Source organism: Fusarium solani (assembly GCF_023522795.1).
Source record: "Fusarium solani strain SB1 chromosome Unknown bctg00000012, whole genome shotgun sequence".
NCBI lineage: Eukaryota > Fungi > Ascomycota > Sordariomycetes > Hypocreales > Nectriaceae > Fusarium > Fusarium solani.
The window spans coordinates 153,279-172,287 of NW_027072146.1; the positions used below are offsets into that span (position 1 = coordinate 153,279).

At 33.4% G+C, this 19,009-nt stretch overlaps 2 protein-coding genes across 2 annotated transcripts; one reads left to right on the forward strand and one right to left on the reverse strand.

Moving 5' to 3' along the window:
- Nucleotides 1-5,287: 5,287 nt before the first annotated feature.
- On the reverse strand, nt 5,288-5,566 carry MRS44_016065 (uncharacterized protein; the record flags this gene model as incomplete). The annotated part of the gene is made up of 1 exon (XM_065617871.1): nt 5,288-5,566. One exon carries the CDS (start codon nt 5,564-5,566, stop codon nt 5,288-5,290), a length of 279 nt encoding a protein of 92 aa, XP_065473943.1.
- Nucleotides 5,567-7,155: 1,589 nt separating this feature from the next.
- Nucleotides 7,156-8,313, forward strand: MRS44_016066 (uncharacterized protein; the record flags this gene model as incomplete). Its single annotated transcript, XM_065617872.1, has 3 exons — nt 7,156-7,180; nt 7,643-8,112; nt 8,176-8,313. The coding sequence occupies 3 exons, from the start codon at nt 7,156-7,158 to the stop codon at nt 8,311-8,313; spliced, it is 633 nt and encodes a 210-aa protein (XP_065473944.1).
- Between the last annotated feature and the right edge of the window lie 10,696 nt (nt 8,314-19,009).

A 19,009-nucleotide genomic window follows, 5' to 3' on the forward strand; every position in this document is an offset into this window, starting at 1 on the left:
TCCCTCTTGGTAAATAGGGAAGTTGTCCGTGATCTCTACGCCTCGGTCGGTGTACCATTTGATCAGTCGCGCGGGGAGGTTAGGAAATGTGACTCTAGAGTTGAGGACTGCAAATGGCCCTGGTCCCTGAGGAAGTTCCACCGCACCACCTAGATTGCCCTGGGGAGTTAGGATTAAGCGGTGGGATCGCTAATTGCTAATGTGGCTGATTTCCCTTACGTCTGCCGGTATATATCCTCCCTAGTCGGTGTAAAGCTAGTCTTAGGGCACCTTCTGAGCAAATCCGACCGGACTATAGTTGATCAAATCCGCGTAGAGGGACTGCCGTTTTATTATGATCTTATTACGGGTGCTCTTGCGCTAGAAGTAACCGTCCTTAATTCCTAGCTCATTAAAGATCATAGTCTAGTAGATGCCCTAAATCCCCTCTAAGTTATCATCGTATAGGATATCTCTGGGCTTTCCTCTCTTAGTCTATGAGTCTAGTAGCTAGTAGCGGACCAATAGATCAAATAGTTGCGAAGGTATATCCTTACTCCCGTTAATATTTAAGGCCGTGGGAGAGTAAATTATAGCTAACTCGCTTAAAGTTACTCCTATGAGTCCTCTAAGGATTTAAAAGAGGTAGAATATACTAAGGAGACTATATTCTTACTCTCCTCGCTATAGAGTTAAAGGAATTAAATAGAAGTTAAAGTAGTATAGTTGATTAGCGCTTATAAGGTATTCCCGCTAAGCGATAGAGGCGAGCTTTATATAGAGCTTCTAATTAGTTAATATTATATTAAAGTAATAGAAGTCGCCCTTAACCTTATCTTATATAAATATAGTAAAGTATTTATTATACCTAAACCTAAAGAATCCTATAAAGAATCTTCTTCCTCTATAGGCCTTATGCTACCTCTAAATCCCTCTAAAACCCATATTATGGTTTATTGGGACTCTCTTATAGTCATCAGGGAGGAAAGGCAAAGGCTTCTCTTAGTTAGAGTTATACTCTAGCTTCTTTTCTTAGATATCAATTTTATACTGCATAACTATAATAACCTTCTCAAGGCTATTTCTAAGCATTTACAGTACCGACGAGATTAAATCATTAAGGAGCATCTCTCTATCTTTCTCTAGGTCTTAGTATAAGCGCCATAGGGCTAGCGTATACTCCCTCTATAATATATTATAGGTGGGGTTATTATAATAGTACTGCTAGAACTTATCCTTCCTAAGCTTTAATTTAATTAATTAGTAATTATCTGATGCGCTAGGGTATTTAAAGGTAGCAGGGTCCTAATAGTCTTATTCTTATCGTGGCTAAAAGAAAGGCGGCTACTTGGAGTTATATAACTTTTCGATTATATTAGGGCTAGTCTTATTCTTCTTAAGGAAGCTTCTTATTTCTCTAAAGTATTTAACCTAAGCCACTAGGTAAGCTATTTTCCCCTTCTTTATAAACCGCGAGTAGTTAATAGGGGCGAAGAAAACGGTTAGTTATATAGGTAGAGGCATCTTAAAGGTCTAAAGTATACTTAGGGATATAGAGTTGTTACTCTTAGAAAGTCTTTTTATTAATTTGTGTGTGATATGCGTAGTATATGGTTATTATGTGGTTGCGCTTTATATAATTAAATGGAAGAGGATCGCTTAGTCTTTTAAACTCATTAGTTCTAGAGTGCGAAGGGGCTAATCTTAAGGTCAGTCACTGGTCTGCGCTAATCTCGCCGTTATTGGATAAAGAATCTTACTTTGTCGAGGGGGATAGATATATGTTCTTAAATAGGCAGAAAGGGGCTTTATGTTCTAATCAAATGGTTAGTGCGGGTGATTATAAATAGGGAGGGGTTTATATCTTTATGCCTTAAGGAAATAAGTAATGGGCCGGTTTGCGTATAAGGTATAAAAGAAGGTTAGTATATTATTCTTCTCTTAAGAGACTATCTAGCTCTTCTAATATGCGCGGAGGGTAGCTATAAATCATAGCTCCCTACATAGAGGTCACCTAAATATACCACTCCTCTTTCTTTATATATTTTAACCTTATATATATATAACTTCTATATGCTCCTTATTTTCTTATTCTCTTTTCTTTTAACTTTACTATTTTTATCTATGCTTTTAATTAATTAATTTATTATATCTATATAGACTCCCTATAAGATCCTTGCTAATAAGTAATAAAATATCTTCCCTAATATTTAGACTCTTACTTAACCTTAGCTTTCTTATATTAACTTCTAGAGGGGTATTTCCTCTTAGTAGAGTAATTATAGCGGGTTTAAGGTAATTCTTATAGAGGCCTAGATAGCTAATCTCCCTAGGGCTAGTTCCTATATCCTCTCTGCTTTTAATAGCCTTTTTAACTAAATAATTAAATAGGTCTATAAGTGCTTTAAGGTCTAGATTTATTCTTGCTTTGCCCTTAATTAAGATAGTTTTTCTTTATATATTAAGCTTACCTTTAATAATATAGGCCATAAGAACCTAAAGGCTATCGCGAAATATTTCTTTAAGCGTTATAGCGCTCTTAATATAGTTATAAGAGAGCTTATTTTATTAATATTAAATTATTTTCTCTAGATTATTTATATTCTTATTAACTTTACTTATCTTTATAGATAATTCTTTAAAGTAATTAATTATTTACCTAGAGTATTAAAAAGCTCTTAGGATTACCCTTCTTAGGTTTTATAACTCTATCTTCTATTAATATTACTATTAGTCTTACTTAATTAATATTAGTTAAAATAAAAAGTATATCTTTTACCCTTTCTTATCTTATATCTTAATTAAGGGTTTTATAAACGGGAAGTATATTAATTATATTTAGTATTAAAAGCCTTATAAGTAAGAATTTCTACTTAGGTATTAGCTAAAATCTACTACTAAAGGTCCTTTAGATTAGCCTCTATAGGGGAAGGATACTTAAAGGATTTACCTAATAAGATTAGAATTAATTAATTAAACTAGGTATCTTATCCTTATATTTCCTACTTATACCCTTCCGAGGATAGGAATTAAGAGCAGGACTATTAGCTTCTCTAGGGAATACGCTAATTGGCTCTTAATGAGAAGGCTGACTCTTCTGGGTTTTAAAAGGGGTGGATTTTAAGTCCTAGAAGTTTTCTCGCTAAGGGATGAATTTTAAGTGTGGTAAGGCGTTGTTATTTTTTGCTTAACCAATGGTGAGGTCTAGCTTTGCGTCCATAGTTGCTTTTAATTAATTATTTGCTCCCCATTCCTTGCCAATCTTCCTATTAGTCCTACTATCTGGCTCTGACTGTCCTGCGCAGGCTATGCGTCGAATTTGTTTCTTATGAAATAGGGAATTCAGGTATTGCGTCTAAATTGTTATAAACGGTATTGCCGCTGTCTTTTAATATGTCCTGCCTGTTTTAGATAGCGTCTTTAGTGTCTAATTAAATGATCTATATGTCCCTCGTAAAAAATGAATGCCTGAATTTATTAAAAATTCCGGTGGTTATATTATAGTACTAAAACTTCCTCCTTTATTTCTTCCTCCCCCTACTAGAAACCTAAGGGTCCTCATAGGTTTTTAGTGCCACCCTCTCTCCTCTTTATTCCGTTTTAGAGGCTCTCATACTAAGCAGCTTGCTCAGCAGTGAGGCTAGGGAGTTACACTTCTATGCGCATTAGAGTATTTCTCTTTGGGTATAGCATCTCACTCTTTTCGCTAAGATCCTCTTCCCTGCTATTTATCTTATTGCTTTTATTATTGCTTTCTCGGCTAATTATTTAATTAGCCACTAATTTCTTACTTCTTATTACTTATATGCTTTCTTTATCTCCGCTGCCTTCTAGTCTTTTCTTTTCCTCTTTAAGCTTCTTAAGGACTTCCTCTTTATCTAACTCTCCTTCCTACTAATTATTTTTATCTTTTATAAATTTCTTTAGGTAATCCCTATAGATAGATTTAGAGATCTTATAGCTATTAAGTATCTTAAGTTTATAGTAATTTACCCCATTATAATACTTAAAAGATATAAAATAGGCTATACTACTTATATACTATCTTTATCTTTATTAATATATTATTTAATTAGGGAATATTAAATCTTAATATTAAATCCCTAACCTTTAAAGGGGTCTTTCTTAACTTATAGATATTCTTCTTATTTTGCCTCTTTATAATTTTCGCCTTAAATATATTAATCTTTTACTATATTACTTTTATATCTTTACTTTTCCTTTTAAGGATCTTAACCCTCGCAAGGATTAGGTCTTTAGCTATTAATATTTTATTTTAATTAATTAATTGCTAAGTAAGAAGGTTAACCTCTAGAGGGTATATTAGCTCTTACCTATAGATAAGATAAAAAGGGGAGTATCTATATAATACTTTTATAGCTATCTTATTAGCGAATAATACTCTTTTTAAGTTATTATATTATCTTAGCTTTCTTTCTTTTTTTAGCTTCCTTAAGGCTATAAAAATTAAGTAATATCCTCTTTTATTAATATTATTAGCTTTAGGGTTATATAGGGATATAATAATATATAGAATTCTTAGTTCTTTAAGTAAAGATAAAACTTCCTTTTTAAATTTAAGTTTACTATTTATAATTACTATAGAAATTATATTAAATTAGTAAATAATATTAATTCTAAAGCGCCTTAGCGCTTTAGCTTTAATTTTCTTTAGAGGAATTATTTCTACTTATCTTATTATATTATATCTTAACTCCGCAAGGTATTTAAACCCTTAGTTTAATAATATATACTAGTAGTTAAAATAGACCTTAACTATAAGATTAAATAGTTTAGTATACTAGATAGCTTCTAATAGCCTCTAAGGGGCATAGGCTTAATAAGTAGGGTAATATTATATTACCTTAGAGACTTAGTTTTATATAGTATTCTAGAAGTATCTCTTCTTCGCAAGGTTATAAGTTACTTCCCTGCCCTTATAGCTATTATTAAAGTAATATAATTTAATTAACTTCTTTTATATCTCTAGGTTATCTACTACTAGCAAGAGCGAGTTATAGTCCTATTTTAGCTACTTCTAGAGATACTGCCCTTAAATAAAGAAAAAAAGTATTTTCTTTTTAAATTATTATTATTATAAATATATTAATCCCTTAGGCTTCTTAAGGGGTATATAAGTATTTAGCTATATCCCTATATTCTTAAGAGTATGCGCTATCTAGCATATTAAGTTCCCTATTAATATACATTATATTTAGGTAAAGGTTTATAAATTCTTTAATATCCCCTTTAACTTATATATCTAATTAATTTAATAATCTTATATGCTTTTATAATAGTCTATTAGCTATATAGTTCTTCTTTCTAGGAGGATCAAGATGAGAGCGGTGAGGATTTCGCTTCTCGTGAGCCACCAAGCAAGCATTCCGACGACCAGGACCTTCCGTTGTTGCGTCGTAAGCGCCTTCATGAGCAGTTCAGGTGAAGGTAGCCGGCTAGCTCCGGTGAAGGGAGGTCCCTTCCGCGCTAGCCATGGGTTCAAGATGCCTGCTTTCTCGGTATCCGTGGTAGGTGGGTTTCTTCTGTAACTGGCATTTGCTTTGTGTGGGGCGCGGGAAGGGTCCATGTTGACTCCGAGTGTCCGGGGTAATCTGATCAAATGATTCTAATCTTTTGGCGGTCAGGGGAGAGGCGGAATCGAGCCGTGGCTAATTTCGATAATGGCTAGGCGATTTTCAGGGTCCTCCTTTTCGCCCACTTCGTCTTTTTCGTTGCAATTCTTCAATATCTCGCGTTTCTTGATCCCGTGGAGGTGGTTGTATTTATAGTCCATTAATTGGCAGCATAGGAGTGCGCTCTCTTGTTTCTTTGATCGGTTCAACCAACTCAGGTATATACCAACCGTCAGAAAAGCAAGAGTATCAAAAATCCTATGTGGGGGCACCAGATTTATTAGAGAAACACAACACACCATCCACAGCCGAAACTTGGAACGTGATTTTTCTTCAAGCGACTTTTAAAAAGAGGGATTTTATATATACTTCTTTATGAACTAAATATTATATAAAATAATAAGGGCAATTAATTAATTAATAGTGATGAAGGTCCTGTCTAGGAAGAAAGCCTAAAGCTCCCTTATTCCTGAATTAACTCTGAAGAAGATATAATAATAGTCAAAGGTCAAAGGCCTCTGATTCCTTTTCTATGTATAAGAAATTGCCTAATGGCCCAAAACGGCTTAGCACCTATTTCCCCTAACTTACTATTACGGGGGGAAATCCTCGTGAATCTAGGTTAAGAATAAACTAAATAATAATCTATTCCTCTAGATTAGATAGTCGATATAACTTTAGTATAGAATCGCGTCTTGATTAAATGCTATTTTATTAGCGATATAAGGTTATGCGGTTAACCTTATATATATTTATAGCGTATTAGAGGCTTAATCTATGATGATTTTAAAGGGCCTAAAGTATAAGAAGTATTCTAGCCTTATAATTTAGGTTAGATATATCTAGTGGTTAATAAATTAATTAATTAATTAAAAGGTTAGGTATAAGAGGGAAAAGTAGTTCACTCACTTAGAGATAGTTTACTTACTTATTATATATGTTATCTCTAATTTTTTTTTTAATTAAAACCTTAACGTAATTAATCTTATAGTTAATAACTTTATTATTAGAATTAAAAGAGGTTTTTTTTAAGTTAATAACTAATTAAGGTATTTATTTATACTTTTCTAAATAGCTTAAGGCTATTTATTATTATTAGGTTAAAATAATTCTACTTAGCTTTATTATTTATTTAAGTATTTAATTATTTTCTTTTAATTTATATTTTTATTTTAGGTATTATTACTTATATACTTTATTTATAAAATACAAGACCTTTTAATATAATATATTACTATACTTATTTATTTATTACCTTATATTAAATAAGGTAGTTATATTAATTAATTAGATTAAGTGCTACTTATTAATAATATATTAACTAAAATTAGACTTTTATTCGCAGACAAATAAGACATTTATAGTATGCGAGGTAATTATACATATCAGCAGTTACAGGTTATCCCTTGAGTTGTGTTAAACCTCCCTGTCACGACCTATGCCACGACCGAATGCATGACGCTGCACGGCACGGATCAACGTATTACCGCTCACTCCAGAACCCGTCGTCCCGCTCGGTCTCTTACTCTATGCGAGTGAGAATATGGCGATATCTCACGATATCCATCGTGAGATACTCCCTAGACTATGCCTATAAAAGACCACACAACATTCCTTAGACAGACACTCTAGCTACCTCAGCTTTCAATGCAACTTGATTACTCAAGAATACTTCTTGATATTATCAGACGTTATACGCCACCCTACGCTCCGTCACAACTGCCAACATAAACCAGTCAGGTTACGGTTGCTGCAAAGCCCGGCTATCCTTCAACCTGTGTGTATTTCTTCCTTTTTTTTTTCATCCTGAGATAATTCCCTCCTTGCTTTTCGGACCGCGATGTGGCCTTCCTAATTGGGCCTAGTCTGTCCGACGAGTCGGAGATCATCCGGCCATTGAAGGCACGTGACCACCCTCAGAGCTATTGTACAGGGTCCAATCCGACAACGGTTTTCGACGTTGGGAACCTTGACCGTCACAAGAAGTTGCAATGCCAAAGCCGCTTGAGTTTGATTCTTGCATAACTTAGTGCAAGAGAGCGCCGTTAAACTCGGCGTCGACTTCCTTAGCATCGATGGCTTTGAATGCGCTGGCCATGTTGGCGAGAGCGATATCACCAACTTCATCCTTCTTAGCAAGGCGCGCCAGACCCTCAAGCTGCCTTTCATTGCCAGCGGGGGCTTCGCTGACGGCCACGGACTAGCTGCTGCATTGTGCCTCGGCACATGTGGTATTAATATGGGCACCCGCTTTATGTGCACCCAAGAGGCGCCTATCCACGATAACGTGAAGGAAGCTATCGTTCGCGCAGAGGAAACGGACACGACGTTGGTAGTGCGAAGGTGGAAGAATACAACCCGGTTTTATAAGAATAAGGTGGCGCTTGAGGCACTAAAGGTGGAGAAGGAGAGTACCTCAGGCGAGTTTGAGGAGCTGGCGCCGCTTGTTAATGGGGAAAGATTCAAAGAGGTGTTTATCAACGGAGATTTGGAGTTTGACGTGAGTCTAGGAACACCAATACTCATGTCTACTTAACATGGTTACTGACTGACGGTTTTGCAGGTATGGATAACTGGGCAGGTCATGGGACTCATTCACGACATCCCCACCTGTGATGAGCTCGTGAAAATAACCGTGAAGGAAGCTAAAATCGCCCTGAAAGAGAAGCTCTCCATCTTGGCTCCAGAGCTAAAGCTATAGAGTCTTGTTGCTTGCCGATTTTTGCTCCGAAGGACAGAGGTTAGCATGCCAAGCGGGTGTCCCGAAGGCGGCCTGTGTTTTTATATGTTGAGTTATCGGACATGGGTTAGTCCCAGAACGGGAGGATATATTGTCAGAAGCCCTGAGCCTATCCATGGGCATATAATCCAAGTCGAAAACTTGTGCTACCTGACTAGCTAGGGCGCAAAAGCCGGCAATACCACTTAGTCTACGGAGACAACAAATCAAACCTGGTAGCAGGATGAAACGAAACGTGTTCACGTACACAGAGATTTAAAGGACGTAAATTAGCAAGGCGAAACTAAGGACGGGAGGGCAATGAAACATGACATCTCGTGGATCGGGCAAACACTCTTGTGACAGCCGGGTACGTAGTTAGCTACGAATAAACTGGTGCTAGTTCACTCTGCGCCTGAGCGATAAGACGGCCGAGCGGGCGAAGTGAGATGGGGAGGAGTGGCTCGAACCTATCTGCATGGTCTTATTCTTAGTTGATTGCTTTTTTCGAGGACAGAGGTTACCTATAATATATTTAGTTATTTATGTATTTACTTATTACGCCCGGCGGCTTAAACCGAAAGGGCACTAATTACTAATATATCTATATATTTCTCAAATTATATCCTTATCTCCTTAAGCCTATACCGTGCCTGCTTATTACTTATGCTTCCTTACCTATTCTCTCTCTATAGATTCCCGTGGTTTAGTAGTATTATTAATAAACTAGCTTAAAGCCTATTTTCTAAGTATTTAATATCTTATCTATAGCAGCTAAAGTAGTATTTGCTTTTATTTATATAAGGTAAGGGTTAAATAAAGTTAGAAAATAGTTAATTAGTAGGGAGGGTTTTAGTGGGGGGTTTTTCTCCTTAGTTAGCTTATATTAAGGTAGCCCGTAGCTAATATAAACTAGATTATTGCTTAAATAGCTTTTAAATTTAATATCTATTTTTAATTATTAAATAGTAATTTTCCTCTAAGATAAAAAGAGATATTACCTCTCTAGGTATTAATAAGTATCTCTATCTAATATATTATTTATTTTTAGTATTAAAAGAGGAAATATTTAATTATTTCTCTTACTTATTTATAATTATACCGGTCTAATAATATTACTTTAATATAAAAGGAATATATATTTAATCTTACTATGCCTATTCTAAGCTAGGCGAGTATATTAGCTTTTTTTTATAATAATTAGTTATAGAGTTATCTTATATATTTCCCCGGGAGTATTATATTAACTCTTTTAAAATATCTTTTAACCTTATCTAGTAATAACTTATTAGTATTAACTTTAGATTATATAATTTTAAGTACTATTAATTTTATATTAAGAACTTACTTTTAAGAAATAGCTCTTTATTATATTATCTTTTATATCTCTATCTTAGCTTACTTTAGAAGCTTATTTTTATTACCTAAGGGTAGCTATAAGACTCTTATAATATTTCTATCTTTTTATAAATCTTTAATTAAATTAAAAATACTATATATATATTTTTACTTAGATTATTAATAAGGTTACTTAAGTATAAGTATAATAGCCTTATTACTAATTAATAATATAAAGCTATAATATTTTACCCTTAATAGAGTTTGCCTTAGGGTATATATTATCGCTATTAGCTCTCTGCTATATAGGTTTTATTTTATTCTTATATTAAGAGTAAATAAGAAGGTCTTAAGCTTTAAATTACCTCGCATTAATAGCAGAATTTAGACTACTCTATTAATACTTATTATATTATTTCACGTAGAGCTGCTTACTATAATATATATAGCCTAGCCTATTTCTAATTCTCTTAGAGCTACCTTATTAGTAATAGCTTTTATTTTTTCTTTTTATAGCGCTAATATAAATAATTAAATAATTTCTAGCTATTTTATTAATATATCTCTAAGTATTATTACTACTTAGTAAAATAATAATTAATAAGCCCTTCTAAAGGCTTATATATAAGCTAGTATCTTATAGAGAGGGTTAATATTAGGTAATATATAAATATTTATTTATATCTTAGTTACTTTCCTCTAGAATTATTATTATATTAAAGTAATATAAGCTTTTATTATATTATATTTATTATTATTATATTAAGTATTCTGATAATAGCTTAGGCTTTTACTCTTTAAATCTTATTAATTAGTCTTATAGTTTTATCTTAGTACCTATATATTTATATATTAGAGGCATAGTTTATAACTAGGGCTATTATAGCTATAAATAGCTATGTTATTATTACTAGTAATAATCCCTTAATTTCATTAATTTTATTATTACTTTTAATCCCTTATATATTGCCTTAGTAATATATTCCTTATACTTAAGCCTCGTATTTATAATAACTCTTAGGATCTTAATATAGTCTCTTAGCTAAATTATTTACCCCTTAATTATAAAGGGCTCTAAGTTAGACTTAGACTTCTTCTCGGTAAAATATATAATAATAGTTTTATCTATCTTAAATACCGCGTTATTTTTCTTCTTTTAATTTAAAGTCTCTGTAATAATTACTTTAATTTTCTTATAGTTACTTTGCGCTATTAGCCTTATAACTTAGGCTATAAAATTATCTATAAATATAATTACTTCTTTATTACTATTAATCTATTGCTATACTAAATTTATATTAAAGAAAAGAAATAAGATTAGGGATAGTAAAGAGCCCTAGGGTAAGCCTACTTATAATAGGTCTTAAATTTCTAATAGCTCTTTATTAATTAAGATTAATATTATATAATTAAAGTAGAATACTTTTACTTAATTAATTAGTTACTTTAAGATATTATATATCTTTATTCTCTAAAAAAGCCTTTCTTTTTATACTTTATTATAAGCTCTTTTAATATTAAAATTAACTAGGCTTAATATTTATTTATATTACTAAGTAATATAGATTTATTTTTATAAAAGTAAAAATACGTATTTTATTAATTATTACTTATAGGCTCTAAAATAATTTATTAAGAATAAGTTATATATTTTTATAATATATAAGAGCCTTTCTGCGACTATTAATTTTAATACCTTATTAAATATAGCTAATAGGGAAATTAATTACTAAGCCTTTATTACTATATAGTCTCTTTTACTAGGCTTTTTAAGCGGTATAATCTTTATATTCTTTTATTAATAAGGTAATATTCCCTCTTTTAATAAAGCCTAGAATATTACTCTTACTTAGTGCTTATTAATTAGCTATATTTATTTCTAAATAAATATTAGTAATTTATTTTCCCCGGGGGCCTTTTAAGATTTTATTATAAATAATTATTATTTTACCTCTTTTATTATAATATCTAGTATAGCTATAAGGGCTCTTTAAGGCCTAGGGCCTTTATCTTTAATATTATTTAATAGGGGAGGAAAGAACTTAGATAGTAGCTCTTTAGTTTATTCCCTATGGTTAGTTATAGCTATCTTATTTACCCTAGCTAGCTATAGAATTTTACTAAATACTATATTATCCCTAGACTTTAAGTATTTAGCTACCTTTTAGATATTATTATTATCTATTAGAAACTTATTTTAATGCTTCTTTTTTTATTATTTAATAGCATTATAGTATTACTTTATAGCCCCTTTTGTTATTTCTTCTAGCTCTATCTTAGTTTACCTTACCTACCTCTCGGCTTAAGCGTAGTTCCTCTAGTTTATATATATTTAGCGAAGCTATATAAGATCTATTATTTACTACTATTTAGTATATGGCGATAGCTTAGCTTTTAGTGCTAAGAAATAAATTATCTCTATAACTACTAATATTAGCCTATTAGTTTTCTCTTATATAACGCCTTCTAATAGTAATACCTCTAGCGCGCTTATAATTCTTATATTAATTTCTCTTTATAGCTTATTTTTTAAGAAAAGCTAAGTTTATTATTTAGGTCTAAGAACTAAAATATTAAAAATTATATTAATCGCTTAATAATCTAAGCTATATTTTATCTCGTGAATTATATATTAGATAATTAATGCTATTAACTCCTCTAAGGCTAAGACTAAGTTAATTATTATCTTAAAGACTTTATTACTTTATATCTTTATTTCTCTAGGGAGTAAGCTAGTAAGCTTATATTTATATATAAGGTTAATAATCTAGTCTGCTTTACTCTATCTTATTAAAAAAATATTATTTCCTCCCTAGAGCTAATTATATTAATTAAAGTCTCTAATAATTACTATATCTATAACCCTACTTACTTCTCTTCTTATATTTATAATAACTTAGTATAAGATATTATAAGTATCTTATAAAGCCTAAGTATCTCCTCTTAGTATATAAATTAATACTACTAGGACTAGCTACTTAGGGAGCCTTATAATAGATATTATTATATCTAGTAACTTAATTAATATCTATTTTACCTCTATATTTTTATTTACTTATATTATACTCTAAACCGCTTATTTATTATCTCTCTAAATTATAAAAATTATTTTAATTTATTTAGGGTATCTTATAGGGACTATAAGTAGTTTATTATTAACTTTTTATGCCTATGGTTCTTAGATTACTAAAATTATAAAATTTTAGAGTTACTTAATATACTTAATAAGTAAGCGCCGCAGTTAAGCAAGCGCCGCACTTTTTTTAACCCCCTCTAGAGTTATCGCGATAAAAATACTATAAACTATTTAATTAGTTAAAACTATTTACTATACTCTTCCCTAGATATCTTAATTACTACTTAATATATCCTTATATTATAGCTAGGCTTGCCGTAGATACTATAACGCCGAATACTTAGTCGCGCTAACCTTCATTAATTACTACTCCTCGATAATTTACCTACTACCTATGCATCTATATCTATTTAATTAATTACTTATTTTCCTTCCTCTATTATTATTACCCCTCTTTTCTATAATTTAGTCTTTTTTACCCTTTAGCGCTAGCTTAATATCTTATTTACCTCTTAAAGGTCTCTAACCTTAGCTATTAATAAGGTAACCTAATGCATAATAGCCTTTATCTCCTTTATAAGAGATTATAAAGCCTCTAAGATTAACTCTAGTGAGCTACTTTAATGCCTTCTAATCTACCTTTTAAGGTATTTAGACTAAGATTTAGCCTTAATTATAGTCTTTAGGGTCCTTAAAGCCTAAGGGGTTAATAGTTTAGTTACCTCCTTAATTAGCGTTAGCGTCTATAGCTAAATATTAAGCTTTAAGACTATAGTTTCTAGGTTAAGAGGAATAAGGCTAGCTCTTTTAAAAGCCTCCTTAATATTTCTTTTTATTATATAGTGGCCTTATATATAGCGTAAAAGGCTAAAAAGAACTTAGTCTTTAAAATATAAGTTATAAAGTATCTAATTAGATACTTTATTTCTTAACTATAAGCCTTTTTTAATATATTAAAGCACTTAATATTAAGGGGCTAGAGTAAATAAAAGAAATAAGGCGATATATAAAGCTAGATAATCTTTTTTTCCTTGTAATATCTCTTAAATTTAATAAAGTAATAACTTTTATAGCTATTAAGGATTAAGAGATAATAGCGACTATTTAATCGCTTAGCTATATATTAGTTAAAGTGCTTTAGCTACTTTAAACCGGTCTTATTATTAGTCTAGCTATTTTAGGTTATTATAATAACTTAATCGCCTAAGAGGTTACTTTTCTTAATACTAGTTAGCGAGGTAATATTAGCCCGCGCTAATAATAAATAGCTAGATCGCCTAGCCTTCTATATTAATCGCTTAAATAATTATAATCTATTCCTAGTTTCTAGGCTATACTAATTTTAGCTTTAAATGCCTTTCTAAACTTATAATAACTATTCCGCTTATAATTATACCTATAAGAAAGCTAATCTCATTAAAGTTATAGAGATTATCTAATTAGATACTATACTTTGCGATTATATTCCTTATAAGCCTAAACTAATTATAAATAATTATTAAGTCTTTATATTTAACTCTCTAGTAATTATATTTATAAAAGAAATATATCTTAAGGTCTAAGTACCGCTTAATAAAGTTATAAGCCTAATGCGTGCTAATTAGTAGCGCGTCGCAGTCGGCAAGTAATTAATTAGCTATTTCTTTTATACTATAAAGCCTAGGGGGGAATCCTCGCGAATCTAGATTAAGAATAAAGTAAATAAGGATCTCTTCCTCTAAATTAGATAGCTTATGCGATTTCTAGATAATATCACATCGAGATTAAATGCCTTATTAGCGGCGACGTAGTCATCGCTCATTAACTATATAGGTACTTACGGCGCATTAGATACTTAGTTTTAGGTTATTTTAAAGGGCCTAAAGGGCAAGAAGGGTTCTAGCTTTAATAGTAGTAGCTAATATATTAGGTTATTAAGAATTAATTAATTAAATAAAAGGTTAGGTATAAGGTAGAAAAATGCGGCGCTTACTTAACTGCGGCGCTTGCTTATTAAGTATGTTATTATTTATTAGGCTTTTATATATTATATCTTATTTTCTTATATTTAATTAGATTACCTAAAATATCTTATTTATACTAGGTAGGATAGAGTTTTAGGTAGCTTTTACTAAATAACTTATATAGTTTATTATAAGGAATATACTTAGGTATTTATATCTAGCACTTATTATAATAATAGCCTTTAATGGCGTATCTTATATATACTTAATTCTTATTATATAAGAAGGCCTTATAGCTAAGCTCCTAGTAATTATAGTATTATATTAGTTTAGTTCTTCGCTTAAATGCGCTAGTATATATTAATTTACCTATTATATAGAAATAATATTTCTATAGGAGTCTCTTAGTATTACTACTTTTAGTGAGATATATTATTATAAATCTATATGCCTTTATGCTATCTTTTTGACTTAATTAGGCTATCTTAGTAATCTAGACTTTATTTTCTTAGCCTAAAGCTTTTATTGCTCCTAGAAGGACCTTGCCTTCTTAGTTAAGGATAGCTATATAGTTAATATTATTAACTTTGACTAGGTATAGTTAGTCTCGGAGGACTCTTGCACCTAGAGCCTTCTTAACCTTAATAATGGTCTTAATCTTCTTTAGTTCTTCCTCATTCCTACTTTGTTAGAGAAACAGAACATACCAACCACAGCCAGATCTGAACGTTCTGCGACTTTTCTTAGGGACTTTTAAAGAGAGATCTCACACACTTCTCAGTAAGGCAAATATAATATAAAATAGTAAGGGCAAATAATTAATTAATAGCAATGAAAATCTAGTTAGAGAAAGAGCCTAAAAGCTGCTCCTTTCTTATTGACTATGTTAATAGTGATAATAGATAGTTGGAGGCATCTTAGCCTCTGACCCTTTTCTATATATAGGAAATTGCCCAATAGCCCAAAACAGCTTAGTACCCTTTTCCCCTAACTTATTACTAATAACCCTTAGGCGGTTAGTATTTCATCTATCTCTAGTTATTATAATATATCACTAATTAGGTTAATTACTAGATATTTATATTTCTTATTTAATACTTTTATAAAGTATTATTAATAAAATATCTCTAATATAATCCTTAGGCACCTAGGATATATTTATTATATAAAATATTAATTTTAGAGTTACTAATTAAACTATACATAGAGTTTAAGTAATAATATTAATAGGTATTATCTTAGTAATATCTATATATAATTAACTAGGCAATTATATTATATAAGTATTACTTATAGTATCTAGCTATAATTAGGTATATTTTAGCTCGCTATAAACCTAAGTAAGTTATTTTTATACTTATAATAATTCTTATATTATCTAGGCTATAGTCTTAGTAACTTCCTTAGTTATATAGTCACTAAGCTTAGTAAACTTAAGCGAGAACTTTATTTTTATAATTTTAATTTTCTTATTAAAGTCTTATTTTAGGAGCTATTTTAGGCCTTAAATCGCATTAGTTATATTATTAGCCGCCTTAGGTATAGCCTTTCTCTAGGGTTAATTATTACTTAGTACCCCCTCGCTACTTTCCTCCTCTTATTATTCTATATTATATTCTTATTGCTTTAATTATATTACCCTCGTTATTCTCGCTTTTTTACGTAGGGGATAATAATATCCCCCGCCTAGAGCGTCTGGTTTGCGTCTTATGATGATAATAACGTCTAAAGCGGGGTTCGTAGCGCTAGATATCCGCCAAAGGCGTAGATCTCTGCTAAGCGGCTATAAGGTATTCTAAAAGGTATAAAGATAATCGAAAATAAGATTTCGAGAGAGTATTTGAAGTCTGCTTCCTATTTGCCTGCTTCCTATTTGAAGGCGGACTTGCCTCGGATAGAAAATAGATAAACCACCTGTAATATAGCTTCTCTGGCTATCACCCCCCATCTGCGCTGCTGGAATTCGTGTCAAATTATTCAGCTCGAGCCAGGGTGATAGATAGATATTATCTAATGCGAAGTGTGGCTGATCAGAGAAGAGCAACCGGTTACCGATATTGATACCCGTTGGCGGCTCCTCTCTGAGGAAACATCACCCTATCCCTGCTGAGGTGTACGCTATCGCTGGGCATCTGGAGTTGGTGCACGGGCCAACCTTGGAGTGAACAAGGCCGCCACGCATTATGTCGCTAGGGGCTAGTTCGTGCTAGGTTTGAACAGTGCCGCGGGTTCCGGGAACCCGTCAATGCGCGAAGCTTTGCCACACGGAGTCGCCAGCCATATGTGGTCGGAGACGGTTTTTTCTAGCGAATGCGAGAGACGATGCCACCATGCCACCCACTCGTGCGACGTACATAAATAGCACGTATGATGGCGGTAACATGGCCCAATTTTCGCATGCTCCTCAGTTACACCCCTGTATGAGCGGCTACTTGTCTACACTCTTATTGAATTATAAATTCTACCGTGTCGGACAGGTTATATCCCTAGAACCTACATTTATATCTCTAGCAGTTCTGAGGCAGTCCGTGTCGAGTTTACGCATTCACCTGCTTCTGCAGCTCCCGGCCTATCCTGGCTTAACAGATCACCCCGTCATTATGCAGGATTCAGCGCGGATGATATCTGTCATACATACACGGTCGTGGATGGACCAAGATCTGAAATGGAACCACACTACACCAAATAGGGAGCGAATGGGCGGGAAATCGTCGCCTGCCATGTGCTCTTGCTCCAGCCTCTTTCCATTGGCCGATTCTTGCATACTACATCACACAATATTACCAAACACGTCCGACAGCATATCTCCAGCCTATTCACAGCACTCGCACGAGAATGTATTACTGGGTGGAATGAAAATTACATCCAAAAAAATAGAAGAGATTTGGGTAAAGTGTTCTGATACCCAAATAGACTACAAGCGCAAGTCGCCACCGCTGACATAGGCATACAAGCAACCTCGAAAATTCCATTTCCCGAGCACTCTTACGAAAGAACAACCGGAGACAGGATCTGCTGGGTCGCACGCGAAAGTCGAAATTCTTAATCATCTTAGAGTAACTGAGATCGAACGCGAGCAGCTTTGCGAGTACGTCTACGGAAGTTTAGCGCAAGGAAGAGGCCCCGACGGACATGACGTTGTATGTCAGCCCTCCACCAACTCTGGGGGCCAACACGCGGTTGGTTCAGAAGATCTAGATCTGTCATATGGCGATGTTTCAAGGCGTGTCCTTGAATACGAAAGCTGGGTGTGGCAATCTTTCAACGAATGGATTGAACATATGTTTCCCGATGCCAGTCGTGGGTGGTATTAAACAAAGCCTACGGCGCGGGGACCCGTGATCATTTTTTTGGGTTAAGAGTGCGGTGTGCGCTACTTATGAGCAATTAGTACTTAGCAGTTCTCCCTTTGGTAATAGAGGTCTCTAACTCAGAAATATTGGCTGTATGGTACGACAACCGCGAGGCCGGGAGCTATGGTCCCACCAGGCGTGGAGTACGCAGTCTTGAGGCTGTCGTTTCATAACTCCGCCAAGGCGGCCTTGGCTCAGGAATGTCCACAACTCGTCATACTCAGATTGCCAGAGCATAGCTTCCTCCGCGAACACGGTTTCCAGTCCCCATCGGTATGCAGGCTTTTGCTCTAAGAGAAAAGGCGGAGAGATTTAGGAATCTAGTCATGAGCACTGAGAATCGCTCTGGCTTCGGCTTCAGTGTTAGCACTAGCTACATTCGTAATTGCAAAGACGAGTTTGGAACCGGCTGGTGGCTTTTTATGCAACCTGATGGTATATTCTTTATCGGGATGAAAGACAGCTAAAGTTATCTAAAGCAGCCCAAGCGTCATCAAATACAAATAACCAAGCGAAATTTGGTCAAAATTTCCCCCGTTCCCCATAAGGACCGCTTCTGTAGCACTCTTCTAGCTTCGCTATCCCATCTCGCAACAACCTACCAGTAGTAGCCACCAAATTCAATCTCCTCTCCATCGCAGACGCGGTGGTACGCTCTTTGTGTATTAAATTTTCTTCGTTGTTGCGCCCACTGACGGCACCTGCTGAAGCGAGAAGGTTCCCTGGTGCATCGACTCATCAGTATTCAACCCTCGAAACACAGCCTCAACACTTGGTCTGTTTCTACCCACGGCGTGTGGCGAATCTGGATCGACTCGAATTAAACTGAAGTTGAATTGTCGAAGATTGAATTGTTCAGAGCGTTGCCAAAAGCGAGGTCCGGACTCACCGTGGCGATTCAAGCCCCTATCGCCGTGGGTCACATCTACGGCAATTAGGAACTACAAGACGTCATTGCGATGACCCCA